Source organism: Argiope bruennichi, chromosome 7 (genome assembly GCF_947563725.1).
Source record: "Argiope bruennichi chromosome 7, qqArgBrue1.1, whole genome shotgun sequence".
NCBI classification, from domain to species: Eukaryota; Metazoa; Arthropoda; class Arachnida; order Araneae; family Araneidae; genus Argiope; species Argiope bruennichi.
In genome coordinates, this window is record NC_079157.1 from 128,587,632 (window position 1) to 128,613,884 (window position 26,253).

The following is a 26,253-nucleotide window of genomic DNA, read 5'->3' on the forward strand; positions in this document are numbered from 1 at the left end:
TATGGTGTATATATAGTTGGGAATTATATTTTTTTTCTTCTCAAATTTTGTTTTAAAGCTATAAATTGTCTAGCAAATTTTATTGTGACTGTTTGTGTATAGAACATCTTTGAAATAATGATTCTGTAGATGCTGTATAAATAGTTTGATTATTTATTCTCATTAACCGAATATGTTTGGAAATCGGATCGTTCATCTTTGATCTTTAAGAATGACTATTTATTGAATAGCTAATTGAAATTTCAGTCATTCCACCAGTAGTCAACTTCTTTCTAACAATTCCTTATCTTTAACAACTGATAATATTCAAAGTAATTAAAAATCTATTAACTCTCTGTTCTAAAAATCTGTTAACTATCTTTTCAACATAATATTTGAAGGGTTAATTAAAAATCTTGTTGCCTACACCAAGATTTCTAGAGGTCAGATTGTTTTTTCTTTATTATTACCTGCAAAAAAAATTAAAACGAAGCATCTTTTAAAATGTATCCCTTTAAAAGAACTTTTGAGAGATCTGAGGAAATTTTGTAAAATGATGTAGCAAAATATAAAAAAAAAAAAAAAAAATAGTAAGAAATTTGAAGGACAATTAGGAATTTTGATACATATTTTTAACATCTAATTATTATGAATTTTGTAATGGATTTGCAATCATTTATGATCTTTGGTTATTTGAAAATTCAAGAATCAATAAAAAGATCAAGAATGGTCTGGGAAGAATTTTTAAAGTTATTGTTACTGAAGGAAATCATATCAAATAATCAATTTCATCTGTTGGTTGCTGATAATGTTTTCTCTCCCTCTAATGATACAACAATAAAGAAGAGATCTGCTACCAAGTATAAATTTTAGTGCTTTGTTTTTATTGATATTAAAAGTGCACATTAAAATGTTTTGGCCTAGACTCCATTTATCCTTTCTATGCTATTTTTATCGTTGTTTAGTACCTAAAAATAATTGATAATGCAGTATTTCAAATCATTATATTTTTCAAATATTTTGAATAATTTATGTAAATTGTTTTGCCAACCAAAAATGTAAACAGTTTGGAATCTTATTGATTAGCATTTTTAATCAGCATGAGAACTATGCTTTAATACTAAATTATTATAATTAAAATTATCTTATTAAAATAGACTCGTCTGATATAACGAAATTCTTACGTCATACCCGCCAACTCGACTGAGTCAATCATTAGTGTTTGCACTTGGTTGATTAAAACATTGTCTTTGAGTTCCGTTAAATGTTTGAAATCTAGGATTTAAAAAAAAAAAATCGAAGTTTACCAATTCTTTGTATTCTTTAAATTTAATAACTCCAAAATTGACAATTTATTGCGTACTGTTGAACTTTCTGAGGGAGGGAGGGGGATATCGAATCGGAAAATCAGAAATTCGCTTCATCAAATTATATTAGTAGAATAAATATAATATATAGACAGATTTTTTTTTAAAAAAAGCAGTTCTTAGCACATTAGTTTTTTGAAGCAGCATTTAAATCTATACTAAGAATAAGTAATCCATAAGTTAAGATTGTTCCTAAAATTGTCAGAATGGTGCTCTTCTTGTAGAAAATCAGCTCGCAACCAGACATCGTGAATGTTTCGTCAAGCATTAACCTTTTAATAACTAAGTTTTCTCTAATCATTCCCAAAATCGCTCTTTGTTCGAGATGGCGTCTTGCAGTTGCGGAAAACTTTTGCATTTCGGTTGGTACTTGTCCGGCACTGCAGAAAATGCACAACATCGATGCTACCGTGTTGCTAGACATGAAGACAACTTCCACCACAGTCGGTGCTGCGTTCTTTGAAGCATAGACTACTATCTGTGCCAGGTTTGCTATGCATGCCACGAAATTTGCAGTACAGATGATAAATATAGGCACCGAGAAAATTTCCTGGATCTCTTCCAACACACTAACAATTCGGAGTCTTTTTTCCAGAAAATCGACCTGCATGCTGCTCGTGAATGCTTTTGAGGAGCACTTTTTCATTTTTGCGCTGATTCCTTGCAGAGACTGGCAGCAAAAACGGCATGATGCACAGTATACTACTGTTACTAAATTTGTTAGAGTAGGATATAGAACACTAAACGCGAAGAATTTATAAAAACTTATGAGGAAATTTATTGTTTTGTCTTCGATTGAAATTCCATAGCAAAAGATTTTGTGCTCATAGGTTTCTCTCAAACTTGTGTGAATGGCCGACATCGATAAAGCATAGGAAAACGGGAAGCACAAAATGCAACAAACAGCGACATTTGTCTTAATTCTATCATCGGAAGTGAGCAAGAATCGGAGGTTGCGCAACAAAATTGTCAAATGTTGCCTTCTACGAGTCATCAGAATCATAAGGGTAACGCTGGAAGAAATCAAGATTATATTCTGCAGTATAATTTTGATCACTAATTTTGGAAAACTAAAAGAAATCATGTAAATCACCATCGTGTCTGTGTACATAATTGCCACTAGGAACTGTAGTATAAAAGTTTTGATAGTGTTGGCTCTGTTTGAGTGTGGATAATTAACAAAACCAAACCAACAAAGGACTCTAAACAACAAATCGGGCATTCTCGAACTTATTGAGTCTTTTAGAAATATGAGCTGTTTATGAATATTGGCTGCTTGAAAAAAGGAAGTTGATGTGCCGGGTGCTTGAAATACATCATCAGAATATCTAAATAACCGAAGTGATTGCGTGCTGTACTCTGTAACAAACATATTGATTTTTGAAACACATGATCGATATCAACTATTAAAATCCATGACATTAAATGCTTATTGATTGAATTTTTCAATAGGCAGGCATGTTTGCTTTAGAAATTTATCGTTGCTGCTAAATGCTATTAATTTTTTTTTTTTTTTTTTTTTTTTCGTATTGAAAGAAGTATGAGCTCTAAACTTTATGGCGCATACAAATAAAAATTGTCAGCCTTTTAATGTTGTTTTTTCAATGCTTTCAGTTGCATGTTTTAGATATGCAAACAAAAAACCCTTTTTCCTTCTTTCTATGTTATGTTTGTTTCCTAGGATAACAAAATATCCATATACAGCTATCTACAAAATCTCAATTAGATGTTTAATAATGAAATTAGAATAATTTTCAAATCAAATTAGATGTTTAATAATGAAATTAGAATAATTTTCAAATCAAATTAGATGTTTAATAATGAAATTAGAATAATTTTTCTTTTTTACAAATATATATATATATAAGTGCAGAAAATTCTTTGCAGTGGCGATGCAGTGATATATGTGTCTTGTCAGACTTAAGAATATGGTTTAGTGTTCTATCAGCAGGTTTGCGACATTTTACTCCCATTTAATCGTTTCTGGGTCATCAAATTTGGCGACTTATCGCTCGAAAAAAAAAAGTTTGCGGCTGAACGATATTCTCAAATCCCTTTTCCTTAGCAGAATTTTGTTAAAAAAAACTTTTTTTGGTATAAGATGATATTATTTATGATTTGAGTCAATAAAGTTAATGTACCCATTTTTATATAAATTTGATTTATACATTGTGACCTCACAGAAATTTTGCGACATTCTCTTGAATTTTTACTCATTACAAAATCTGTAAAATACTAAAATGAATGGTGAATACTCTTATTTCAACCATAAACACTTGCGCTCTCTTTAGTAAATTGCTCCCTTATTATTAAGAAGTTACAAAAGTTTACTCCAAAATTTACAAGCTATACTTCAAGCGTTCAGGTTCTTCAATATTTATTGAGACTTTTTGGAATTGGAAAGGCAACCTCTGACGCTAATATACTCACAAACCTGTTGCCACATTCCCAACTTAAAAATAACCTTTTCGAGAATAGACAGAAAGTGACAAAGAGTAAACCATCCACCAGATGTCTAAATCAGCCACTTTTTTTAAAAAAAATTTACATAAAAACCATGAACAAAAACTATTTCTGGTAATAGTCACTGAAAACCCTGCACAAGAGAGATAAATGTTCGAAGGAAAGGCGTTCGTTTTGCCAGGTTATAAGTTCATCTATACTTATATAAAGCTCAATGTGTGTGTGTGTTGGCGCTCTACAGGCCAGACCGTTTGACATACAGCTACCGAAACTGGCGTTACCCAAACTGGCGTTGAAAATTCACGCATGCGCATTGGGTTCTGATTGTTGATAAATATTATCAAAGCATGCGGACCTGATTTTAATTATTTTTATGTGTATGCTTTTGTAATTAAATTGTATTTATGTTAGTTATATATTTTTTGTATATGGATATAGTTTTAAGTACATCGTTTTTTAAGTAGTTTTTTTAAGACCTGTTTTCAATCGATTATTTTAAACGATTCGTTTTATTTTCTTAGTGTTTGATGCATTTAAAATTAAACATTGTTAATAAATCGATCTGCTCATGATGAATCTGAGAAAATTTTGTTGTCAAATTCTTGAGATATTACATAAATTATGAAAGATATTCTTTAGTGTCCATAAAGTTTAAACGCTCAGTGACTCTGTTTTATATATTTTATATATCAGCATTATCATATTATAAAAAATGCTTTGTTTCAGTAAAAAATATTATTATATTAAATGCAGATTAAACCTTTCCACTTTAATTTAAAGCATAAATTCTACGGGAGCTAACAGAAAATTAGAGAGATACATATAACGTTATGACTGAAGGCTTTTATAATATTATGAGTGAATTATATGACTATCAAAATTTGAAGTTTTAAAATATTTTAATGAAGAAGCTATTAAAGTAGGAATTGCATAAAATATTTAATTTTTAAAATTTTAACGAACATTAAAATTTGCGAACCGGGTGGTCGCCGGAGTCAGCTAGTTTTCTATAAAAAAGGACACCATACTGCTGATTTCAGAACAATTCTTATTTACTGTCCTTATTCTTTAGAATTTAAAAGATAAAAAATTAGCGAGCCTTTTTGCGTCACATTTCTAGCATTCATTTGATGATATCTATATTTTATAATGCTGGATTGATTTTTATAAAATTACTAGCTGGTACCCGGCACGTTGCCGTCGCAGAAGAAATAATTTTCGAAATATCATTTGAAATTTGAAATAGCTATCTTGTTTCATTAGGAACGATATTTATTTTCTTATCAACAATGAATACGTTCATTGAAATTGAATGATGCATTAAGAAGAAGTATAAATAATATTTATTCTTTTTTTTTTAAACTTTATTATTCCAGTGCTTTAGGGTAGACAATATTTTTTCTTTTTCCGTCTTCAGCAAAGGCAAATAAATTTCTTGGCTGTCTGATTCGTGAGCGTCCAACATACGACTGGCCATGTGGAAAACATGGATTTTCCAGCCTGAATTAAATTGATAATAGGCTTTTTTGAAATGTTGTGATGGAACATTTCAAAACATTCATTAGCATGTTTTTGCGTATTATTAACTCCATCATAGCATTTTCACTTATTCATTTTATTTTTTCATACTTACACTTTTTCATTTTCAATAAGCTGACTTTATTGAATTCATATTTTTCAGTTGTATTGAATGACGAAGCGAAATGTAGCAAAAATGCAATCATTTAACCGCCTGAAAAGTCATTCATCCAAGCGAGCAAGCAGGTTCGCCGCATGCGACTCGTTTATTTTATTTCAGAAACAATTTGTTATACTATATTTATACATTTTTTCATTGCAAAATACAAATAACAATTCTTGTATTTATTTAAAATAGATATCAGAGCCAATCATCTTATAGAGAGGAACCAAATTTTGTAAAATGGTCATCTTTGACATCTTTCTCAATCGACTCAGGATATTCTAAACGTAGCTCGTACCATTTGGATCCACTCTTAGTAGTGCTCCATTTTTACCATCTTGCAGGAGTTGCGCCAACGCCTTGGCCACATCTTCAGGTCTGAAAATAATCAAAATTAAAAATAAATATAACCAAGAAAAAGCTGAATTGTTATTAAAGGTCAGAAAAATTATCTTAAAAATTAAAAAAAAAAGGAGTAGGTTTGCCACATTGTTAAGAATACTTCACTATATTTGTGAAGGATTTTATTCCGTTTCTGAAGATATTGTATGTCCTTATAGCAGACTTTGGTAAAATATAATAGATTTATATAGTTCTAAAAACTATTTTCAAATTGTTTCTAAGTTCAAAAAGTATACATTTTTTCTTTTTTTTTTTTTCAATTCAAAAAATGAATTAGGAATTAGACAAAATACAATAGTAGACTGAGGGAATACACTAACTTCTTTCTTCATATCTGTAAAAAGTTAATAATTAAATAACTGTAAATTAAAAAAAAAAAACACCAGTAATAGCGGGAATGCTATCTCCGAATTTTCCATGTATTATCACAGCACAGCACGTTTTAAGTTTTATAGTGTGCTAATTAGTAAAACTAATCACGGATTTTGGGCTTCTTCCTTTTCCCAGTTGGGTTTAGAATTTGATACAGATTGATTTGATACAGATTGATTTGATACTGATTGGAGAAAGTCTAAGTGATTGTCTAAAATAATGAAAATATTGATTGTTTTAAGATGATGTTCAAAGCCTTGTAACGAGTCGGGCTTTATCGCCTAATACAAATCATTAAATTATCAAAATAATTTTACTGAATGTTATTTATAGAATCGAAGAACTGTATAAAATTTAGACTTCCTATTTATTTTCAGAAGTACATTTATTGACCGAAGTAAAATAAAATCTTATACATTGCATTTACATCTTTTGAAGGCAAAACTGAATTTTATGATGAATCAGAGAAATTTTTATTGAATGATTCTTTGAAATACTGCATAAATTATAAAGAAAAAAAATATTCTGTGGTACACTTAAGATTACAATGTTGAAGGATGCGATTTTCTGTGGTCATATTTCTAAAAAAAATATGGTTTCAGCAAAAGCGCTTTCGTATCTATTGACGCTTTATCGCTCCCATTTCAAATTCAAGTTAAATCTTACGGCAGGTGACCGAAAATTAAAGAAATATAAAGCACTATGAAGAAAATATCGTAAGGCTTCTATAATAATATGTGACTATGGAAATGTGAAGCTTCAAAATATTTTGATGATAAAGCTATTAAGGGACCAAAGTGTATAGATATTTAATTCGAAAATTTTAGAGAACATAACTTTTGGCGAACCTTCCAGTCGCCAAAGGCGGATAGTTTCATAATATGATAATGCTTTTAGGACTAATGAATTATTTTTGCAAACTGTCTTCTGCCTTGAACGTATGATGCAATGCAGAAGCTGAGAAACATGAAAAATTTCATGCTACAACATTTCGGATTAGAGATTCGAATATCATTTAATTTCCCTTATGGTTTTTGTTTTCGTATGACTTAAGATGAGTGCCCATTATCTCTCTAAGCACGTCAAAATCGTGCCAACTGCCCAAATGACCTACATTTTGGACGGCCATTAAAAGTAGAAGCAAAAGGCTTTTAGGATTGTAATAAAAATCAACTGAGTGCATTCAGCTCCCTCTCTTTTCTTTTTTCGCTAAATTAAAGAAATAGGGTACAAACGCAAATTGTAATGTTTTAAGGACAAAGCATTGCCAAATATGATAAGCATTCTGCATTCTTGTAAATTTTGACAGAGATCGGCAAAAAATATGCACCATTTTCTTTAGTTTTTTTTTTTTTCCCCTCTGTAGTGAGGCAACATTGAATATCAAATGAAAAATTCGTTACTCGAGAATGTTTATATTCGCCAACTGTCTTGAACATTCGCCTTCATCGAGGGAAGAAGAGTAAATGTTCTTCTGGAGGTTCGTATTCGCCAATGTAGGGCAGATGGCGTTCACTCGGACGCCTGTCCGCTCCAAGTGGTAAGCGCTCTGTCAGAAGAAAAAAGAAAGCGTGAGTCACCACACAATTTTCCTTTTATTTTCATTTTTTACCGTGTTAAAATGTCGTATCTTGTATTAACAGCTGTGTGCATTAGTATTAACTTTATGCAAAAATATTGTATTAAATAATTAATAATTATAATAAATAATTGTATTAAATTATTATAATATAATATATATATATAGTTCGATAGTTCTCAAGGATATGTGTTTTCTGAAAATTGGTGATGGCATTAATTAGATCTAGGACTTATATAACAAAATATATAATGCTATTGTTTTTTAATTTGAGTTTTATTCTCTATGATTTTCATTAAATATTTTTAGAATTTAATGAATCGTCTTTGAGTAATTTAGGGAGGGCAAAAAAAAAAAAAAAGAGAGAGAGAGAGAGAGAGAATAATTTTTCATTTCACTTCACTTTTTTTCCTACCTGGAAACAAAAGTTCGCCTCTCGTCTTGAATTTCGATCAGTCGAAAAACTTGAGATAGTCATACTGGACTCTGACTGAAGTGATTAAAATAATAAAACTATACCCATACTATTTTTCAAGATCTAAAATCTCATGTCAATAGTTTATATTCAGATTATTAAGATAAAATTTTCTTATCCTATTCCCTAAAAAAAATGGGGAAGCGTACAAAAGAATACCAGGACTTTTGAGTTATCATTTAAAATGAAATAAATAATAAAAGGACATAATATAATTTTTTTTTCATATATTAAGCTTCTTATACTACAAAAATTATAGCAATAGTTATATGAACATTTAACTATTCAAGACTTTTGATATAAATACGTTCTTCATTTTAATTTATAAATTTTATGACATTTTCTTGTAGCAAATTCATCAATAATTTTCATTTTATGAATATTTCTTAATGTTTCATGTTCTATACATAAAATCCTTAAATAACTTTATTTTGATTGTTCTAATGACGGTGCAATTCTTTAGATAAAACTGAAATTTTTCAATGATTGCGCGGCATATCTGCCATTAAGGAAAATGACTAAACGTATACCGCTCAAGCATTTAACGGCACTCAAGCTGCATGCTTATTGAAGGTGAGTTTGCTGTTTATTAGTCTATAGCACAAAACCAACAATCAGACTTTCTAAAAATATTTACCCCATAGGATTTCGTAAATCCGACAACCGCATGCTTCGTAGCAGAGTAAACCGGGTGCAGTGCATTTCCGGATAAACCTGTAAATGTTCAGATACGTTACTTAATTTATACTAACACACACACACACACACACACACACACACACACACACACACACACACACACACACACACACACACACACATATATATATATATATAATTTACGCTGACTAACGAGTACCTTATCTTGGAAAACTATTCAAGTGGGAGAGTTATTATATTGCTTTCGGAATGGAAGAAAATATTTCTTCAACTATTATTTTGAATGCAAAATTAGATCTTATTATGAAAATATGTGATGAAACATTCTTAAAATATATCGATTAGCGGCAAGATAATAATAACAACGACAAAATAGTGTTTCTTTCTTTTTTATATTAAAAGGCACACAATGTACTTTGCATTAATATTCATCCATAACATAAAAACTTGAATAGAAATTTCCCTGCGAACAAAAAAGAAACGAGTATCTATCTGTTAAGATGTCAAGAGAATTTTGTTATATTTATATTTTGACATAAGAGTGGCAAGATTTTCTCTATTCATAAATTTTTCTTTGCTTTTAAAATACTGTATAAAGAAATTAAAGATAGAAGAATTAAAATACTTCAAAGAAATTTCGTGCATCATTAATTAAGAAATGGACATTTGTTTCAGATTTAAAACGCATTAAAAGATCAATGAGTCGCAAAATTGAATTTGAGAATAAATTCTTTTTCAATTAACGTTGGAAGACAATGTTAATTTTTTTTCTCTGTAATGCCATTATATTTTATGAAAAATAAATAATAAATGTTCAGTAGAATTTTTTGTGAAGAGATATAGAAATCTATTCTTATATGTGTTTATAAAACAGCATTCCTGTCTCATTCTATTTTTTAATAATACAAGAGAAGAGCGAAAAGAGAGCGATTTTTTTTTTTTCCCCAGTGATTTTGTACTATGAGATTCTGATAGGGATTTCTTTGACAAAGGTGTCGGTTTAGGTAAGGGAATTTAGGCGTCTTTTAAAAGAATTTCTAAGCATTAAGGATTTTTATCCTTTCAATCGGAGCGTGAGAACCTGCTGATTAAAGCAGTTTTACCGAGCTCATGTACAATTTATGAAATGAAAAAAGTGGAATAGGATCAGAAAATAAGAGACCATTTTAAATTATTATATATTATTATAAATATTATAAATATTTTTACAATGCTTTGAGAAATTTAATTTTTAATGTCTGAAATTACAGCAATATTTTTTTGACCGTCACTTTGTTCTTTACAATCCTGTGAATAGAAATATTTTATTTTTGACTACACTATAAACTTTGAACTGCGAATTTTTTGGAAGACCTAACTAGATGACACATTTTATTTTAGATGTTTCCATCCATATAAGAAACGAAAGGATACCTACGATTTTTAATATTCATTCATACCTTATCAATTCACTGCTGCTTTCATTTAAAAACAGATTTAGATATAAATTTTAAAATTTACGCCTTTGCACATTAGTCTGAACAGCGACACGTATGCAGTTCAAATCGCGTGCAAGAACATTAAAAGCATATAAGAGAAATACACAGGACCTGCTACGGATGCCATGTTAACAATATCGCCACCATAGGCACCTTTTCGAACGTCCATGTATTCGAATCCAAGCTTGGTTCCATTTATTACTCCTACCTAAAAAAAGAAGATCGTATGACACAAATCAAATTATGACATGCTATTGAAGGTTTTTTTTTTTGCTAAAGTACGGGCTAGTTCAAATTAAAGTATCCCTGTTTGGGAGGCCCGAGCGAGAGAATCAATTGACGTAATACCTTCATATTTGGAGGATATATATTTCAGGCCATAGGATATTGATTGGTAAGAAGAAAAAAAAAAAAAAAAAAAGGTGAAAGGTCGTTAGGTGAAATGTGGGTCTGCAATCGGTTTATGATAATGAATATGAAATATAAAAACAACAACAAAGGACAGAATACGAAGTACCTGTAATATTTTCCATTATTACAGCTACTAATGTTCAAATTTTGTTAGCTAGATGAAAATTCGAATATTCGACATTGCGAGCTGCACTGGAGAACAAAATTTGCATAATATGCAAAAAAAAAGGTTCCGAATAGGTCCATGACTGTGGCTCTCTGTTTGCTGGAGCGTGCGTCGCTATTAAAATTCTATCAAAACAGCAATAACACTGCAAAGGGAAGAAATGTTTGCGTATAGGCCCAATAACACCTTGCGCTCTGCGGCGAATGATCAAACGTTTCGAGGGAACAGGTAGCATTTCTGTTAAAGCAGGGTGTGGATGTAAAACACGGATACCGCAGGTGACAGAAGACGTCGCAACCTCTCTCGTTGAGCAAGCCAATTCGAACACAGCAGGGACATCCAGTACTCGCGCCATATCAAGGCATCTGGAGTTGCCATACACTACAGTTTGGAGGTGCATGCGGATAGCACTCGAAGCATATCCGTATAAGATCCATCGCTTGCAAGCGTTAAAACCAGCCGATAACGATGTGTGTGTGAAGCATTCACTTTAACTTTCTTGGCATGGATGGAGTTGGAACAGAATTGGCTGTGGAACATCCTATGGACCGGTAAGGCACCGACCTTCGTAATACAAGGCCTCACAATTCCCAACGCTTTCAGCCCGTGACGTCATTAGGTTGGATGAATTCTGTAGAAAACGATAGTCGTTATCGTAGTGAAGAATGGGAATGTGTTATTGGCTTTGTTTGAAAGTTTTCTGATCTTTTTGAATATTAATTTTAATTTATCGTAATGAAGATGCCTAGTGCGTGCTGTGTTCCCAATTGTAAAAGAAATTACACAAAAAATAGCTCCAATGTTTCTGCATTTTCGTTTCCAAACGATGAAAACACTAGAAGAGCATGGATCTCTGCAATAAAGCGGGACGATTTTGTACCAACTAAATATAGTAAGGTAAGTTTGGTTTTTTTTTTTTTTTTTTTTTTTTTACAATTTTTAGTTAATTAATTCTTTTGAAATACCAAACATTTAAAATTATGTATAACTGCCATTTATCTTCTGTCATTTTTGTTTGCTCTACATTTAGTTACTTATGCGACCAATTACTTTGGAATTGTTTGCTTCAGCTAAATAAAAAACTTTTTTGTTTTATTGTTACTTCTCATAGTCTTTTGTTTATTTGTTCCTAATATTTAAAATGTTTTGTTTCTGTATCTTTTTAATTATACTTCATACATATTTTTAAAAATCTGGTTTAGGCTTAATATTTGTTGCTAAAATTTAGGTCTGCGCTAAACTTTTTCAAGAAAATCAGTTTTTAACAGTTAGAGAAGCGTTTAATACCAGTACAGGAGAACTTATTCAAGTACCACTAGAGTGCAAAAGGCAATTTTTTTTAGAAATTTTTAATAATTATCACCAAAATCATACAAAGTACTTAAGTGATTTATTGTTATTATGCTCTTATAGAAAAAGTTCAAATCATCTAATGAATAATAAAACTTAATTTTTAATTATATATATCATGACTATAGATTGTAGCAGATTAATCTTATATTTTATTCTAAAATATTATGTAAAAAAGTTAGATATAGTTGTAAAAACAATACGAATTGAATGCTTATATAGGTTTAGAAAATGTAGTTTTTATTTGTTTATCTATAAATCCTCAGATTATATATAAAGCAATTAATATTTATTATTATTCTTAAATATCATTAGTTATACACAATCTTTAATTATAAATGAATGCACCTTTTACAAAATATCCTAAACTTTTTTTTAAAGTAATGAAAAGTTACTGTTTTTAAATCCATTTTTCATACCGTGTAAAATCAATTGATTAATTCATGTAGAATATTGTATTACTTGAATGGTAGTATAAATAATTACTATAGATATTCCAACATAATATATACTAGGTATTTATTTTGAATGAATGAATATTTCTGTTGATTTTAAGTTTTATTATTTAATACTCAATATGATTTTATTTAATACTGTCCAACATACGTCAGCTTTTACTTTATGTATTAAGAAAATATCTATTCTGTTTTTGATTTTAAATTTTAATAAATTACTAATTTTTTTTATCTACAGAATTCCTATTTTTTTTTTTTTTTTTTCCTATCCTTGTACCTGATGCTGTATCTTCAATTTTCCCTAATTTACCCTCTTACTTTTCCTCGGAATCAAAAGCAAGAAGAGAAACTCCAATGGATAGGGCAACACATAAAAAAATGGGAAAACTTAAGCAGCTTTAAATAGCAGTCACCAGGACATAGCAAAAAGAGAGGAGATAGAAAAAATCAACACTTTTTCTGATTTAATTTTAAAATTTAAAAACTTTAAATCAAATACATGGAGTATAATTCAAAAAGCAAATAAAATAATTTTTATTTGTCTAGGCACTTCTCAAGCTCCTAAGGTAAGTCATTCTTTATTAATTTCTTCCAAATTAGAAGTAATTTGTAAGTTTGTATTTTAACTTTATTTAACATTATAATTATTTTCATTTGTGTGTGTGAAATTTATAATAAAGTTCGAAAACAAAATGTATTTTGTTATTGTCTCTCTGTAAATAAAATGTTATGATTCAAATAATGTGTGATTTTTTTTATTTGTGTTTTCTTTTACTGTTTCTACAGATTGAATTGAAATTAATTATAAATGCATTGAAATGTAAAATCAGATATAATAATAGCTAGTGTATTAAATTGTATGAATTACTAATATATTAAATGAAAACAATTCTTAATGTGAAAAAACAAGATGTGAAAGTAATTCTTTTTCATCAACAGAATTAGTTGGTGTAAAATTTAAATTTTATATTAAATACATTAATATTTTATTTGAAAGTTCATAAGTAATTTGAAAAGTAAACAATTTTATGTTAACTTATAAAATACATGTATTAACTGTCACTACAATAAAAAAAACCCATTAAAAACTTTAAAAAGTATTAGATTAATTTAATTTTAAGCTTTAAAAAATATTTTCAGGGAAAAAACAAAACGATTAAAAAAAAAAACGAAAATCTCCATTATAACAAGCAAAACTAACAATAATACCCCAATGTATATATCTAATAAATTTACATTGTGATTTAAATGTTATTAAATGAAGTTTGAATGTTATTAAACGGTCAATAAGCTATAGAGGACCTTAAGATTTTCTACCATGCCGTTTCTTTTATTCACACAGAGAAAAAATAAATGATTTTGAATTTTATGCAAGGTAAATGTCTTAATATTAATAATAAGTTATTTTTAAGTGAATTTAAAATATACCTAAACACCAAGGAAGAAAGTGGGATTCTGCTCATGACAGCCAATCATCCTACCCGTGTGACGTCACAAATAAGTTGTGAGGCCTTGTTTTACGAAGGTCGTGGTAAGGCTCATTTTCACATGTGCTGAACAATGAAATCCAAAACTGCGCATCTGGTCCACTGCGAACCTTCACCAGGTTCAACAAATGTCCTTGCATTCACCGAAGGTTACTGTTTGGATCGCTTCACTACCACCCTTTTGATTGGGCCATTTTTCTTTGAGGAAATCACTCCGCAGGGATAAACACCTGTTCCGTAACCGCAGCACGTTATTGATATATGTTGCAAATATTTGTCATGCCAGAACTCCTGTAGCGTGGATGCCTCACTACAACAATATTCCAAAAGATGGTGTTCCTCCTCACATAGCACGTGTAGTTCAACAATTGCTACGACGTCATTTTGCTGTGGATCGCATTATCAGTTAGGCATTTCCTAAAAGATGACCTCCACGTTCACCTGACCTAACCTAACCTCAAGGATAAACTTTATCGAGGAAACATAGGAAATCTGGAGGATTTGAAGAACCATATCCTCTTACAAGTATGCAGCATCGAACCTGATCCATTACATGCCATTGTGAATCATGTTTATAGCACAGTGTAACATGTTTACCCTGAAGCAAAGTGAGCACATTGAAAACCATCTATGAAACTTTTGTTTGTTCCTTTTTTTCTTTCTTACGTTTGTTACTTTTATTGAAAATTTCTGTAGTAACGTAAGTTTGTGTTGTGTAGTAAAATTTATTACATTTTTATCTTGTATTCTGTCCTTTATTTTTATTGTCATGTTTCATATTCATTACTTTAAACCGATCGCAACGGCACATTTCACCTCCCGGTCCTTTTATTTATTTCACCAATCAATTTCCCATTGTCTGAAATGTATATGCTCTAAATATAAAGGCGTTATGTCGACTGGTTCTCTCGCCAGTGCGTACAAAACAGGGATACATTAATTTGAATTACCCTATATTTAAAAATGGCTTGGATCCCTTTGTTTCTACTTAGGGATCGAAAGGAGAAACAGATTCCACTCAAATTTGCGTCAGTTTGAGTTGACTTTTCCTTTTTCACGACTGCTTTGCAAGGAAGAGATTATATTTAAATACATCCACTTTTCATTACAAACGCGCCGGGATCTGTCTTCAAAGTAAACGTGAGAATTGGCTGAATTGATTAATAGCGGCATTTCTACACATTTCAGGATGCATCGTCCAAAATGCGCTTCCAAGAAGTCTATTAGATATAGAGATACCAAATCAGACACGCATTTACTTTTTGAGCCTGCGTTGTTGCGGCTCACCAAGAAACGTTTCCTAAATTTTAATTAAATTTTTAATTGAAAATTAATAAAAATGTTCACGGTTTTATTCAATAACTACAGGATACAAAATTAAACAAAAATTATTTTCACAACACTTTAAAATTTAAAAAATTAGCCCATGAATGGCACCAACTTGATCACCGTGCAATACTTTTTAACAAATTTTTCAAAACACAATAGATTTTTACCTGTCATTTTGTTTATTGAAACTATTCTATTCTATTGTCAATTTAATTATGGGATGAGATTTTACAACAATTTTGAAGTAAATAAAATTAGAATAATTTTTAATTAATTCGGTTTTAATTTAAAAAAATAAATTATCTATATTTCAGAAAGATTTGTTTGAATTGTTTTATATCAGATATGCAAATTTAATTTATAGATCTCAACTGATTTAATGAAGCCAGGAAAATGAAACCCACATTTTATTATGCTAAAAGGTTTCAAATTAGAATCCCGAATTTCTTTCTTTTTTTTCCAATCATTTATTTGTTGAATTGTCGCTCCCTCAAAACACACCGCACTATTTTCTTGCACATCGTACTCATCCCATAAAAGGATCTTGAGCCAGAATAACAATCACACCTTGATCTTGTTTTGCTAGACAGAATGATTAGTTCACTTAAAGATTTTTAAAAAAAATCAAATTTATAGCGTCTTCATTATTCATTCGCAATTTGGTCATGCAGGTGAAAGAGTATCTAAAGAGGGGGCGATGACAGTGAAAATTACGAACATTCGAAAGCAAGAATTTTAATTCATTAAATTTGTAAGGCACGAAAGTTTACTTATTTTTAAACGCTTTTACCTGTCTTGATTTGTTTCACATTTGTAAAGGTGGAATATTGTGATCGATTTTTCATTCATTTCATGGTATGTTAATAATTTAGAATTTTTTTATATTTATGTATGTGGGGGTGATGGCCAAACAATAACAAGTTAGTTGATATTTGAGAATTTAACGTGTGGCAATATAGTTACGTTAATGATGATGCACAAATTATAATGAACAAATTGAAGATGACAAATTTACAGGATTAGATTATGATAATCAAGTGCAGAGCTGACATAAAAGTTCGTCTTTTAAACAACACGTATTATTAGTTCGCCTTCACATCGCCCCGTCTTGGCGTCAACTGCCAGCAACTCTCGTTTCCTCCACCAGAGGCGCTGCTTAATGGCGGGAAATGAGGTACATCGCGCCACATGTATTCTTGATAGTAATGCACTATTTTAATATTTTCAGAACTATTTTTTTTAGAAGCTGAATACTATTAAATCGATTCATTGAATTAAATTTTGATTTTGTACGGAGAATGCAATTTGGTTGTGAGTTTGAATAAAGTTACTTTCAGAATTCCATAATATTTAGAAAAATGAATTATAAATTAAAGATTAAGAAATTAAAAAAATGATAAAAATAAAAATTCAGTTTTTTTCAAAGCACTAATAAAAACGTTCTTAAGAATGTTTTATACTAAATTTATTCAAAAAGAAGTTGAATAGGGAGTAATGATTATCATATACTCACAATATTGACATCAATCACTTTTCTCCAGTTGATTTCATCGTGTAATCCGGCATTGTTTACCACTAAATCGACTCGGCCACAGGAGGAAATCACTTTGTCGAAGGCATCTGAAAGGAATCGAAAATGAAATAAATAGGTAAAATTCTTCTTTGCTTCAAAATGCATGCTTGCATTTGCATTTAATGTTTTTTACTTAAATGCAAACTTTTTATTTTTAATTCGGTATTGTTATTTATTTTAATTGACAATTTTTTATTAATTAAATGCAAACTGTCGTGCACTGTTTATACCGATTTAGTTTTTATGCTTTTATACAGAAACAAACGAGAAATATCAGGCGCAAGAATAATCAGTCAGAAAAACAGAAAACAATCAGTCATAACAATAAAGAATGCTGATAAAATTATAATACTAAAATAAATAATACTAATATTAACACTGATGATTTTTTCATATTGTCGGTATTAGTTCCCCTTCCTAACCCCAGATGGTAGCGCATTCCCGTTGTCTTGAAAGCTATGCAGAAAAGATTTCTCGTTTTCTTAGCAGACTAGAAAAGGAGATGTTCACGTGAGTGCGAGCGATGAATAGCTCGCGAGGAAAGTAGTAGTAGTTTGTGAAAAAAATAATTTTATTAAGAAATATTCGTAACCGAGATATGGAATTGTTTATCAGAAATTGTATAAAAAAATAAGGGGTGGCTCGATGTGAATAAATGGATGTCTAGTCAAAGAAAACTATTTTCTGATTTTTATTTTTATTTTTGCGTAGAATTTTCTATTTTTTACAAAAAGTAGCACAGGATATGTACTCACTAACAGTGCAGAAATACTTCGTTAGGGAAATGTCCCCTATATTCGACAGTCACACGTTTGTCTACATCGCGACACAAGAGCAAAAGCCCAGTCGATATCATCATTTTATTTTTTAATTTTAAGAGGGCGTAAAAGTCGTTTCCTTCGAATGATATTGCTGAAAAAGATTTAATTTGGGATGTTTTAAAGAATCTCTATCGATTTCAATCCATAAAGTTTGGTTGCATCCCGTGTGATAACATTTTAATCCTTGGATTTTGTTAGAAATTTAAAATGAGTATCAAACGGTTTGCGAAACTTTCGTGATGTGTGAAGTATTATTTTGTTGTATTTGAGTTCGTTTGTAGCAAAGCAAACCTGACTCATTTTAAACGTCAATTTCTAAATTATTTGGACAGTATTAAGGTAGACAACTACGTTAAAAAAACGATTTTTTTTTTAAATGTTAACTTAAAAGGAACATCGCAAATTAAAGTGAAATGCTTATTTTTTGTTCAAATTTGGTATAATAATTTCTTAATATGTTCTGCAGTTTTTGAATCAGAAAATAAGTCATCTATAAATTTAGAAATACCTTATAGTCGTTTTAATGTTTCACAAAGACAAAAAAAATTGAAAATATCTTTTTATTTATTAGTTGAATCCCAATATTTAAAAAGTGGATTCAAGGAAAGCTTTTTTTAGCTCTTAAACTAACAAATACATTTATTACGCTAGCTATAGGTTTTGAGCAAATCATTTGATAAACTTTTAAACTGGATGGTGTTTTTTTACATACCTTTTTTTTTTTAACTTAAAAAGAAAAAAAATCTTCGAACTTAAAAAAATCGACATTTAAATGGTATAGTTTGGTTTCATTAATGTTTTTAAAATCTATTTTACATAAAAATTCAAAAAATGTTATAACTTTATCGAGTTTTTCAAAAAATTCACCCCGAACGTTATCACATACTTTAACAACAGTCTATTTTTTATGTATGAAAATAAGTATCTATACCTTTAAAATCTTCGAAAGAAGTGACATCGCATTGCTGGAAAGTGACATATTCTCTGAGAGTTGATGGAAGGGTTTCAATGAACTCTTTTGCGGCTTTTCCGTCAACATCACAGATGTTCACCTGATAATCAAAGAGAGGCATTAGAACATTTTGGACTTCATTCATCTTTATCAGTTGTAGATATATACAGTGGTAATTGGTAATTCGAAGCCAAGGAGACTACGTTTTAACGTTTCCCCTTTTCCCTCACATGGTAATTGGCATTCCGACAAATCCTGTCGATACTGCTACGTTCAGTGGTGGCGGGGTGGTCGGCTGTACGCAAGAAGAAGGTGTAATGTCACTAGTTTCCCAACACATAGTTAAGAGCATACGGACTGCCAGATGAGGATTCTTTTCACTAGAGGAATCAATGCATCTGGTTATCCAGGTATGGGGACGTAAATTTGTGTGTCCCGTCGTTTCAAATAGATCCATCATGTCTTCAAGGGAGACGAACGTCAAAACATCCAGATGCTAAACTTTTTTCCGTAATGAAGAGACTCCGCAAGTCATCAAGAAACGATCGATCACCAGCAATCGTTGTCATTAAGTGTCAAAACCGAGTGCACTTAAGTGTTAGCTGTGAATGGATTATAATTAACATGTGTTCCAGAGGGACCAGACACAAAGTTGGATTCTTAACAGACACTCCCTCGATCGAGTGGAGACCATTGAGGAAGCATTGCTGAACAGCTATTGGGTGATAGGAAACTCAGTTTCACCAATGATAAACCAGAGGCATATATTTGCTGGAAATAAAATGCGGTGTTTTTTTTTCCAGAGGAGAGGAGAAGGGAGTAAGGTTTCGAATTGGAATTCGGAGAGACGTCGGTGTGCGGAAAAGTTGTTCCTGTTCTTTTTTTTTTATCTTATCATATGAGAACATGATGTTGTTTTGGTTAGGGGGTTGTGAAGCTCGAAATCACGTTTGCAATGAATATTGAAGCTCGAAATTGCGTAGGCAATGAATAAAGCATAAATGGCAAATTTCATCATCTTTTAATCGCATATATTTTTTTACCTGCTTTTACCAGTATTGCTTTATTATTACGTATGCTTCTTTTACAGCAGATGCGTTTTTAAAAGGTTGACGTAGAATTATGACATCATAGCTGTTATTTTCATGGAATGTAATTTTTTTCGGAGGAAATTATATAATTTAATTTATATAATATGTTCAAAATACTTCACTCCCGTTTAATAACAGTTTTGCTAAAAGTATTTTCTCTTTCCCCCAATGTGGAAATATAACATCATTCATAAGTAAAGGATTAGTAAGGATTTGATTCCTGTTCTAAGATTAATCCATTATGAAACTGTTTTATGGTCTCAGAAATTAGAAAATAGAAGTTTGTGTTTACAAAAATATTGTTTTCATAAAAAATTTCATATAAATTAATATGTTTAAAAAATTATCGGTAAATAGTTTATCATTTGGAAATCGCATTGCGACGGAAACTCTCGTTATTCAGCTTCCAAAAGTAGCATTCCTTTTTGTGAGAACATGTTGTTGTTTTGGTTAGAGGGTTTTGAAGCTCGAAATCGTGTTGGCAATGAATAAAACATAAATGGCAATTTTCATTTTCAGTTTTTTCCTTGGCTGGCAAAAAAGATTTGGAGCTCTCTTAAACCGGTTTAAACTGGTTAATGATTTAAATTAATTAAGACTAATAATGACTTAAAAATAATAATGTTCTCACATGATAACTTGAAATTTACGATCGTAGATTTCATTTTTATCTGAAATTTTGTTTGTCCTTGAACTAGCCATATCATTACTCAATTTTGAGTTAAATTAAAATAGAAAGGCAAGAAATAACACACATTCATGTGAAAAAAAAGTTTTTTGAGAAGCTGCGTGTGATTCGGGTTTTTGTGTTAGGATCCACCCGATAAAGATCGGTGGATTCCTGGATTGGCCCTGAAGTAACCGTTTAGAGCTAACAACCTGTTAGGGTTTTTTTTTGTGATGTATTCTCCGATTTGATCTATGAACTATTTCGTGATTGAACTGATTTTTGTAAATAATATTAACCTAGATGAGAACAAGTTATTTTTGTGTGCATATATAAGGCTGTAAATAAAAGAATTGTTTTGTTACGCTGCTCTCTTATTTGGTCGGTCTTAGTCAAGATAATACAGCAGAATGTCGGGCATTTGATTATGTTGTACCTTTCAAACTGTAGTTAACATCACATTTGGCAGAATAATCGACATGTCGACAAGTGAATCAGATGTTGCCTTTTATCAACTGATTTTGATCGATCGATTTAGAAATCGACAAGACATATGAAAATTTGCATGGATTGTACCTTTCTTTGAATGATTTAATTATTTATCAATTGATTTTTTTAAAAAAATTACAGGATCGGTATTATTCAAGACTGATTATTCAGGGATAAAACAGAGAAAGCGTAGCGAATTTCGATTTATTTTCCCCGATTCAAACGATACTATACACTTAAAAAAAGAAGTGACATTTTATTTTTGACAATCATTACTTTTTGCAGTAATACATTTTCAAGAGTTTTTAATTTATTACATTTTTACTTCTTTAAGCGTTAGCCAGGCAAGGAATTATCTTAAAGACAACCTAATAAAAGCATATTCAGTTGTTATTACCTCTCCCTCCAATATAAACTTTCTAAGAAGAGTTGATTTGTTGTTATCATACGATATGAATTTCACTAATACCAATGGAGTAAGTAAAATATGTAAATTAAAATTAGATTTAATTGGAAGTAAAACTTTTTTTTTTGCTATTTAATTCCTTAGCTACAATTATCTCACTAATGAGATGAATGTTATCGTAATCACCGTTTCGTATCGTATTACCTTCAGTTTAAAAAAATTTAGGAGGATTTTTAGGAATCTGGATTGGTGTAGTTGATATTTCCTTTGCTCTTCAAAATATGGCTATTAAATGAAAAATGAGCATCACATTCAACAGAAATTATCCATCAAGTGTTACTGAATCCCTGGAGTTACAGGTTTTTGAATTTTATTTCAAAATTCTTTAGTATCTGAAGTGTAGTTGTGGCAGAAACGCCCGCTTGTTTGGGTAGCCATTTCGTTGCGTGTTTACCATCTGAGAAACTGCTTATATCGACATCTGCGCTCAGTGCAGGAACTATTTGCAGGACTCGGATGTTGTCCTACTGTTTCCTTGTCCAACGTTTTCCTTATTGTACATCCTTTTTTGCGCATTTTAAATTCCAATTTCTGGAAAGTGACCATAAATGTGTTAAATATTACAAAATAAAAAAAAATTGAAAAACAAAATTGTTTGGAAATGTTTAGTTCTCATTGGTGCGTCTAATGAAAAGAAATTCTAGTTACACTTTAGATAGTTTTATGCTAAAATAATTTATTGAGTTTTTATTGAGGCAGTTTTTTAAAATGTATTTTTAATAATTAAATTTAAAATTGTAAAACCTTTCCCAATATTTCGTTAAAGGTTGTTAAAGCCTTAACAAGTCTTTAAGTTAACTATTTTTCCGCAATGAAATATATCGAAAATCTTTTTTGTGTCTTTGAAAATCTTTTTATCAAAGATTTGTTTAAAAAGCTAACTACTGTGTCAGTTGGATAAAAAGGCAAAAATTCCTGTTTCTGCGTGGAGAGTTCTAATTTTCCCATTTCTTAGCAAATGGTAAAGAGAGTTTACATTGTGCACAGTTTCGAATGCTCACTTGGTTATTCTTTTGTGTTGTGGAGGGAGGTGACAATACTAAGTGATTTCCTACTAATTGAAGATAAATTGTAGCTAATAATATTTAGCATATTCCTTGTTCCCGAGGAATGACATTCGAGGGGACACGCAGTGATCCACAGTTTCCGTTATCGTGTCTGTTCTGTGTTTATATCTATCTCATCCTGTACACAATGACATTTTTCTGCCCTCGCATAATAAAGGTAGGGTTTCAATAAACATGAAATCACGAAACCATAGACCTGAAAATATATCTAAGCTTCATTACCTGCGTTGAATAGCTCAGTGTCCAATGGATCATACGCAACATCTTCATGAACCGCGGTGACCTGGTGGTGAGATCTCGGTTTTGGAACCGGAGGATTTCAGGTTCGAGACTCGATTCCATTGAAGAATCGTTGTTTAAGCGGGTTTGGTGCATGTTAAATCTGTCGGTGTCAAACGAGAGAGTGATGTGTTGTGGATGTTTGAGAGGAGAGTACTCGGGTATCGTCTTTGTCATCTAACCGTGGTTCAAAATTACGAGGTTCGCCCCAATGTTGCTTTAAAACGGGACTAAATCAAACTAATCCAAGAGTACTGATCTGTGATATGAACTTGCAAATTATTACATCTCAACAGATTTTTGATTTGGTATAAATAATTTGTTAGGAAGCAAACATTATAGTTTGTAGTTTTACTACACATGATAGTTTTACTACAATGACAGAAAGAGAATATCGCATTCTTTGTATGTAGTTGTATATAATGTACTACTTCACATCAGATGCAATTCTGAGGTAGAAAAAAATCCCCCTTATTTACATTTCAAAATCGACGATTTTCGTTGTCGGAAACATCCCAATTCCTTTAATTAAAAATATCATTATGTAAATACTCTTTGCGCTTTTAATAATTATTTTAGATAATCCTTAAAAATATTTTAAATCTTTACAATAATTATAGAATAAGTGCAGAATCATTTGGATATAATATATCAGGAAGTTACAAATGACAACACGTCAGATTGTGTTAGATTCATCTAAATGACCGTAAGCTCATCAACCAACGAAGTTGAGTACGTTGGAAGAGATAGTTCGGAATAATAACTGAGCAATAATATAAAGTCACATCATTAGATCAGGCATTTTTTCAATATATTTATGCGTAAAGGAGATTCTTGTTACAATTTCGACTTTTAAAAAGTGTTACCGATAAAGAAAATTATTTGTAACTATTAATATTTTTTTAACTAACAACTTCGATTAAAAAAACAAAATTATTTAAAATATATATATATATTTTAGTTTTCCTGTTCATTTTTTTATAGAACTTTTGTCAAAAAATAAAAGATCGTGCTTTATAGAAATTAAATAACCCGTTTCCCCCAAATAATAACAAAAATAACTGCAAAATATGTTCTTACTTTCATTCCACAACTCAATAAAGCAGAAACCAATGCCCTTCCGATACCTTGGGACCCGCCAGTGACCAACGCAACCTTGTCTGCGAAATTCATAATTTTTGGAAACTCTCAAATCTAATTCCAAGCAGCTGAAACAGCACAGCTTCGTAGCTCCTGACAGGATGTACTGCAGCTACGTTTTTATCATCTTCCATTACGTAAAAATGCCTCATGTTTAAGGGGGGGGGGATGCCCGAAAATAAGTGAAATACAATCTGTAGATATGAGAGAATGATTTCTGTTAAGAAGCAGCTTCTCTTTCCAAATTCTCATTTAGTTATGCATGCATGCTGGAGATGACAAGCACGGATTTTCGCCATTTCGTATTGAATAATTTTTTTGTGAGTTGTGGTGACATTGTCCTCAAGCATTGTTTTTTGGTAGAAGTACAGCTTATATATAGTATATTATTCTCTAAGGCGCTTCTCCAATGTATAAAAACTCAAATTTTTTAGGCAAATGTCGGTATTATTTATCATCGACGCTTATAATATGGAACTGAAAACACGTATATTCCAAATAATTAAAGAGCTGATTCGTTTATACAGTTGATTCGCTTCATGGCGTAATTTTTTTTATGAACCTTCGATTTTTATTAAAAAAATAATTTCTTTATATCAAATAAAATGTTGATATATCAAGCAAAAATGTTCGTATAAAAAATTATGCATATACTTGTTGCAATCATAATACGACAGTGAAATTCGTTTACAAGAAAGAGCATACATCAAATAATGAAAAAAAAAAAATTAATTCACCAATTATTATAATAATAAAGAAATAGGAAAGTTGCTTACAATAAAAGCAATAAACCTTTGATTGTGGATCATGTTATTCTTTCTCACTGAAACTTTTCAAAATGGAAATCTTTAAGCAAAAAAAAAAAAAAAAAAAAAAAAAAAAAAAAAAAAAAAATTAGGTTGCTGCGGGATGAAGGGAGACTAAAAATACGATATCTTATAAAATCGCGATTCAGTTATTGAAACCTTTGAATGTGTTTCAAGAAATAGGAAACGTAGTTTTTACTATAAATGATGACAAATTTCTAGATTAATGTTTCTTCAGAGCCTTTCAATTCGATATTTGAAGCTTCGATCGCATATGCATTATAGCAGTTGTGACAGAGAGTTGCAGTCATTCCAAAAAGTCTTTTTTGCATTCGGGTAATTTTTAACTCCTCAATTGCGGTGCCAGAATGGGTTCGTTTATCGAATAAAGTATTTTTAACTTATCTAAAATGACGGCATTCTTAGACGTAGTCATTCGATACAGAAAACAACACAAACAAATTTCAATTTTCTGTGAAGCCAATATGAAAACGCATTTTCCAAAACAGAAGGTATCAGCTGTTTAGATTGTAAAGAAAGAAAGCTACATAGTTAAAAGACTAAGAAATCGAGAAACTACGAAAAGAAACAGAGCAGTTGCTTAGAAACTTTTATCCAAAAATGATTTCGTGTCATCCTTGTCATCTGACCACAGGTCCATCCCAAAATAGCCCTAGTGTTGCTTTAAAACGGGACGTTAATATTATCTAACTAAACGAAACCAAAAATGACTTTCAACAAAATAGATCTGTGAGTAATTAGACAGTATAGAACTCTATGTAAATGTTTGGGTTATCACAATGACTACTTATGAAGTAATTCCTTCAATGCAACAATGCAAAGGGTTTTTTTTTTTCAACTTTAGATGGTGATGAAATGTAAGTCATGTATCCAATCCTTTGAAATATGGGATCAATTTGACTTCTACTCTAAATCATTTTGAAGATTACCGTGCTCAATTAAATAAAAGATGTAAAAACTAGAAACAAACTTTGCATAAATCATATTTTTATATCCAAATCTGAATATTCATTATGTATTTCGAACTTTTAAAAGTAAGAGTTCAAAAAATGACATTTTCGGTTATAAAATGAAGCGTGATAAATATGAAACGGGTCATTTTTTAAACAAATATGCATATTATATTGAAATGATGTCTAAGAATTAATAAAAACAAAAGCCATATACATTGGCTCTGGCATCTGTTTTATGAATTCACCATGAAATGAATAATGCAAATAAAGGCAA

At 30.6% G+C, this 26,253-nt stretch overlaps 1 protein-coding gene across 1 annotated transcript; it reads right to left on the minus strand.

The window, feature by feature from the left end:
• Window positions 1-5,699: 5,699 nt before the first annotated feature.
• Window positions 5,700-24,280, minus strand: LOC129976450 (15-hydroxyprostaglandin dehydrogenase [NAD(+)]-like). Its single transcript, XM_056090034.1, has 7 exons — window positions 24,140-24,280; window positions 18,980-19,100; window positions 17,168-17,274; window positions 10,568-10,664; window positions 8,956-9,032; window positions 7,668-7,813; window positions 5,700-5,868 (listed from the first exon to the last, which is right to left on the minus strand). The coding sequence occupies exons 1-7, from the start codon at window positions 24,230-24,232 to the stop codon at window positions 5,772-5,774; spliced, it is 738 nt and encodes a 245-aa protein (XP_055946009.1). The 5' UTR covers window positions 24,233-24,280; the 3' UTR covers window positions 5,700-5,771.
• Window positions 24,281-26,253: the final 1,973 nt, after the last annotated feature.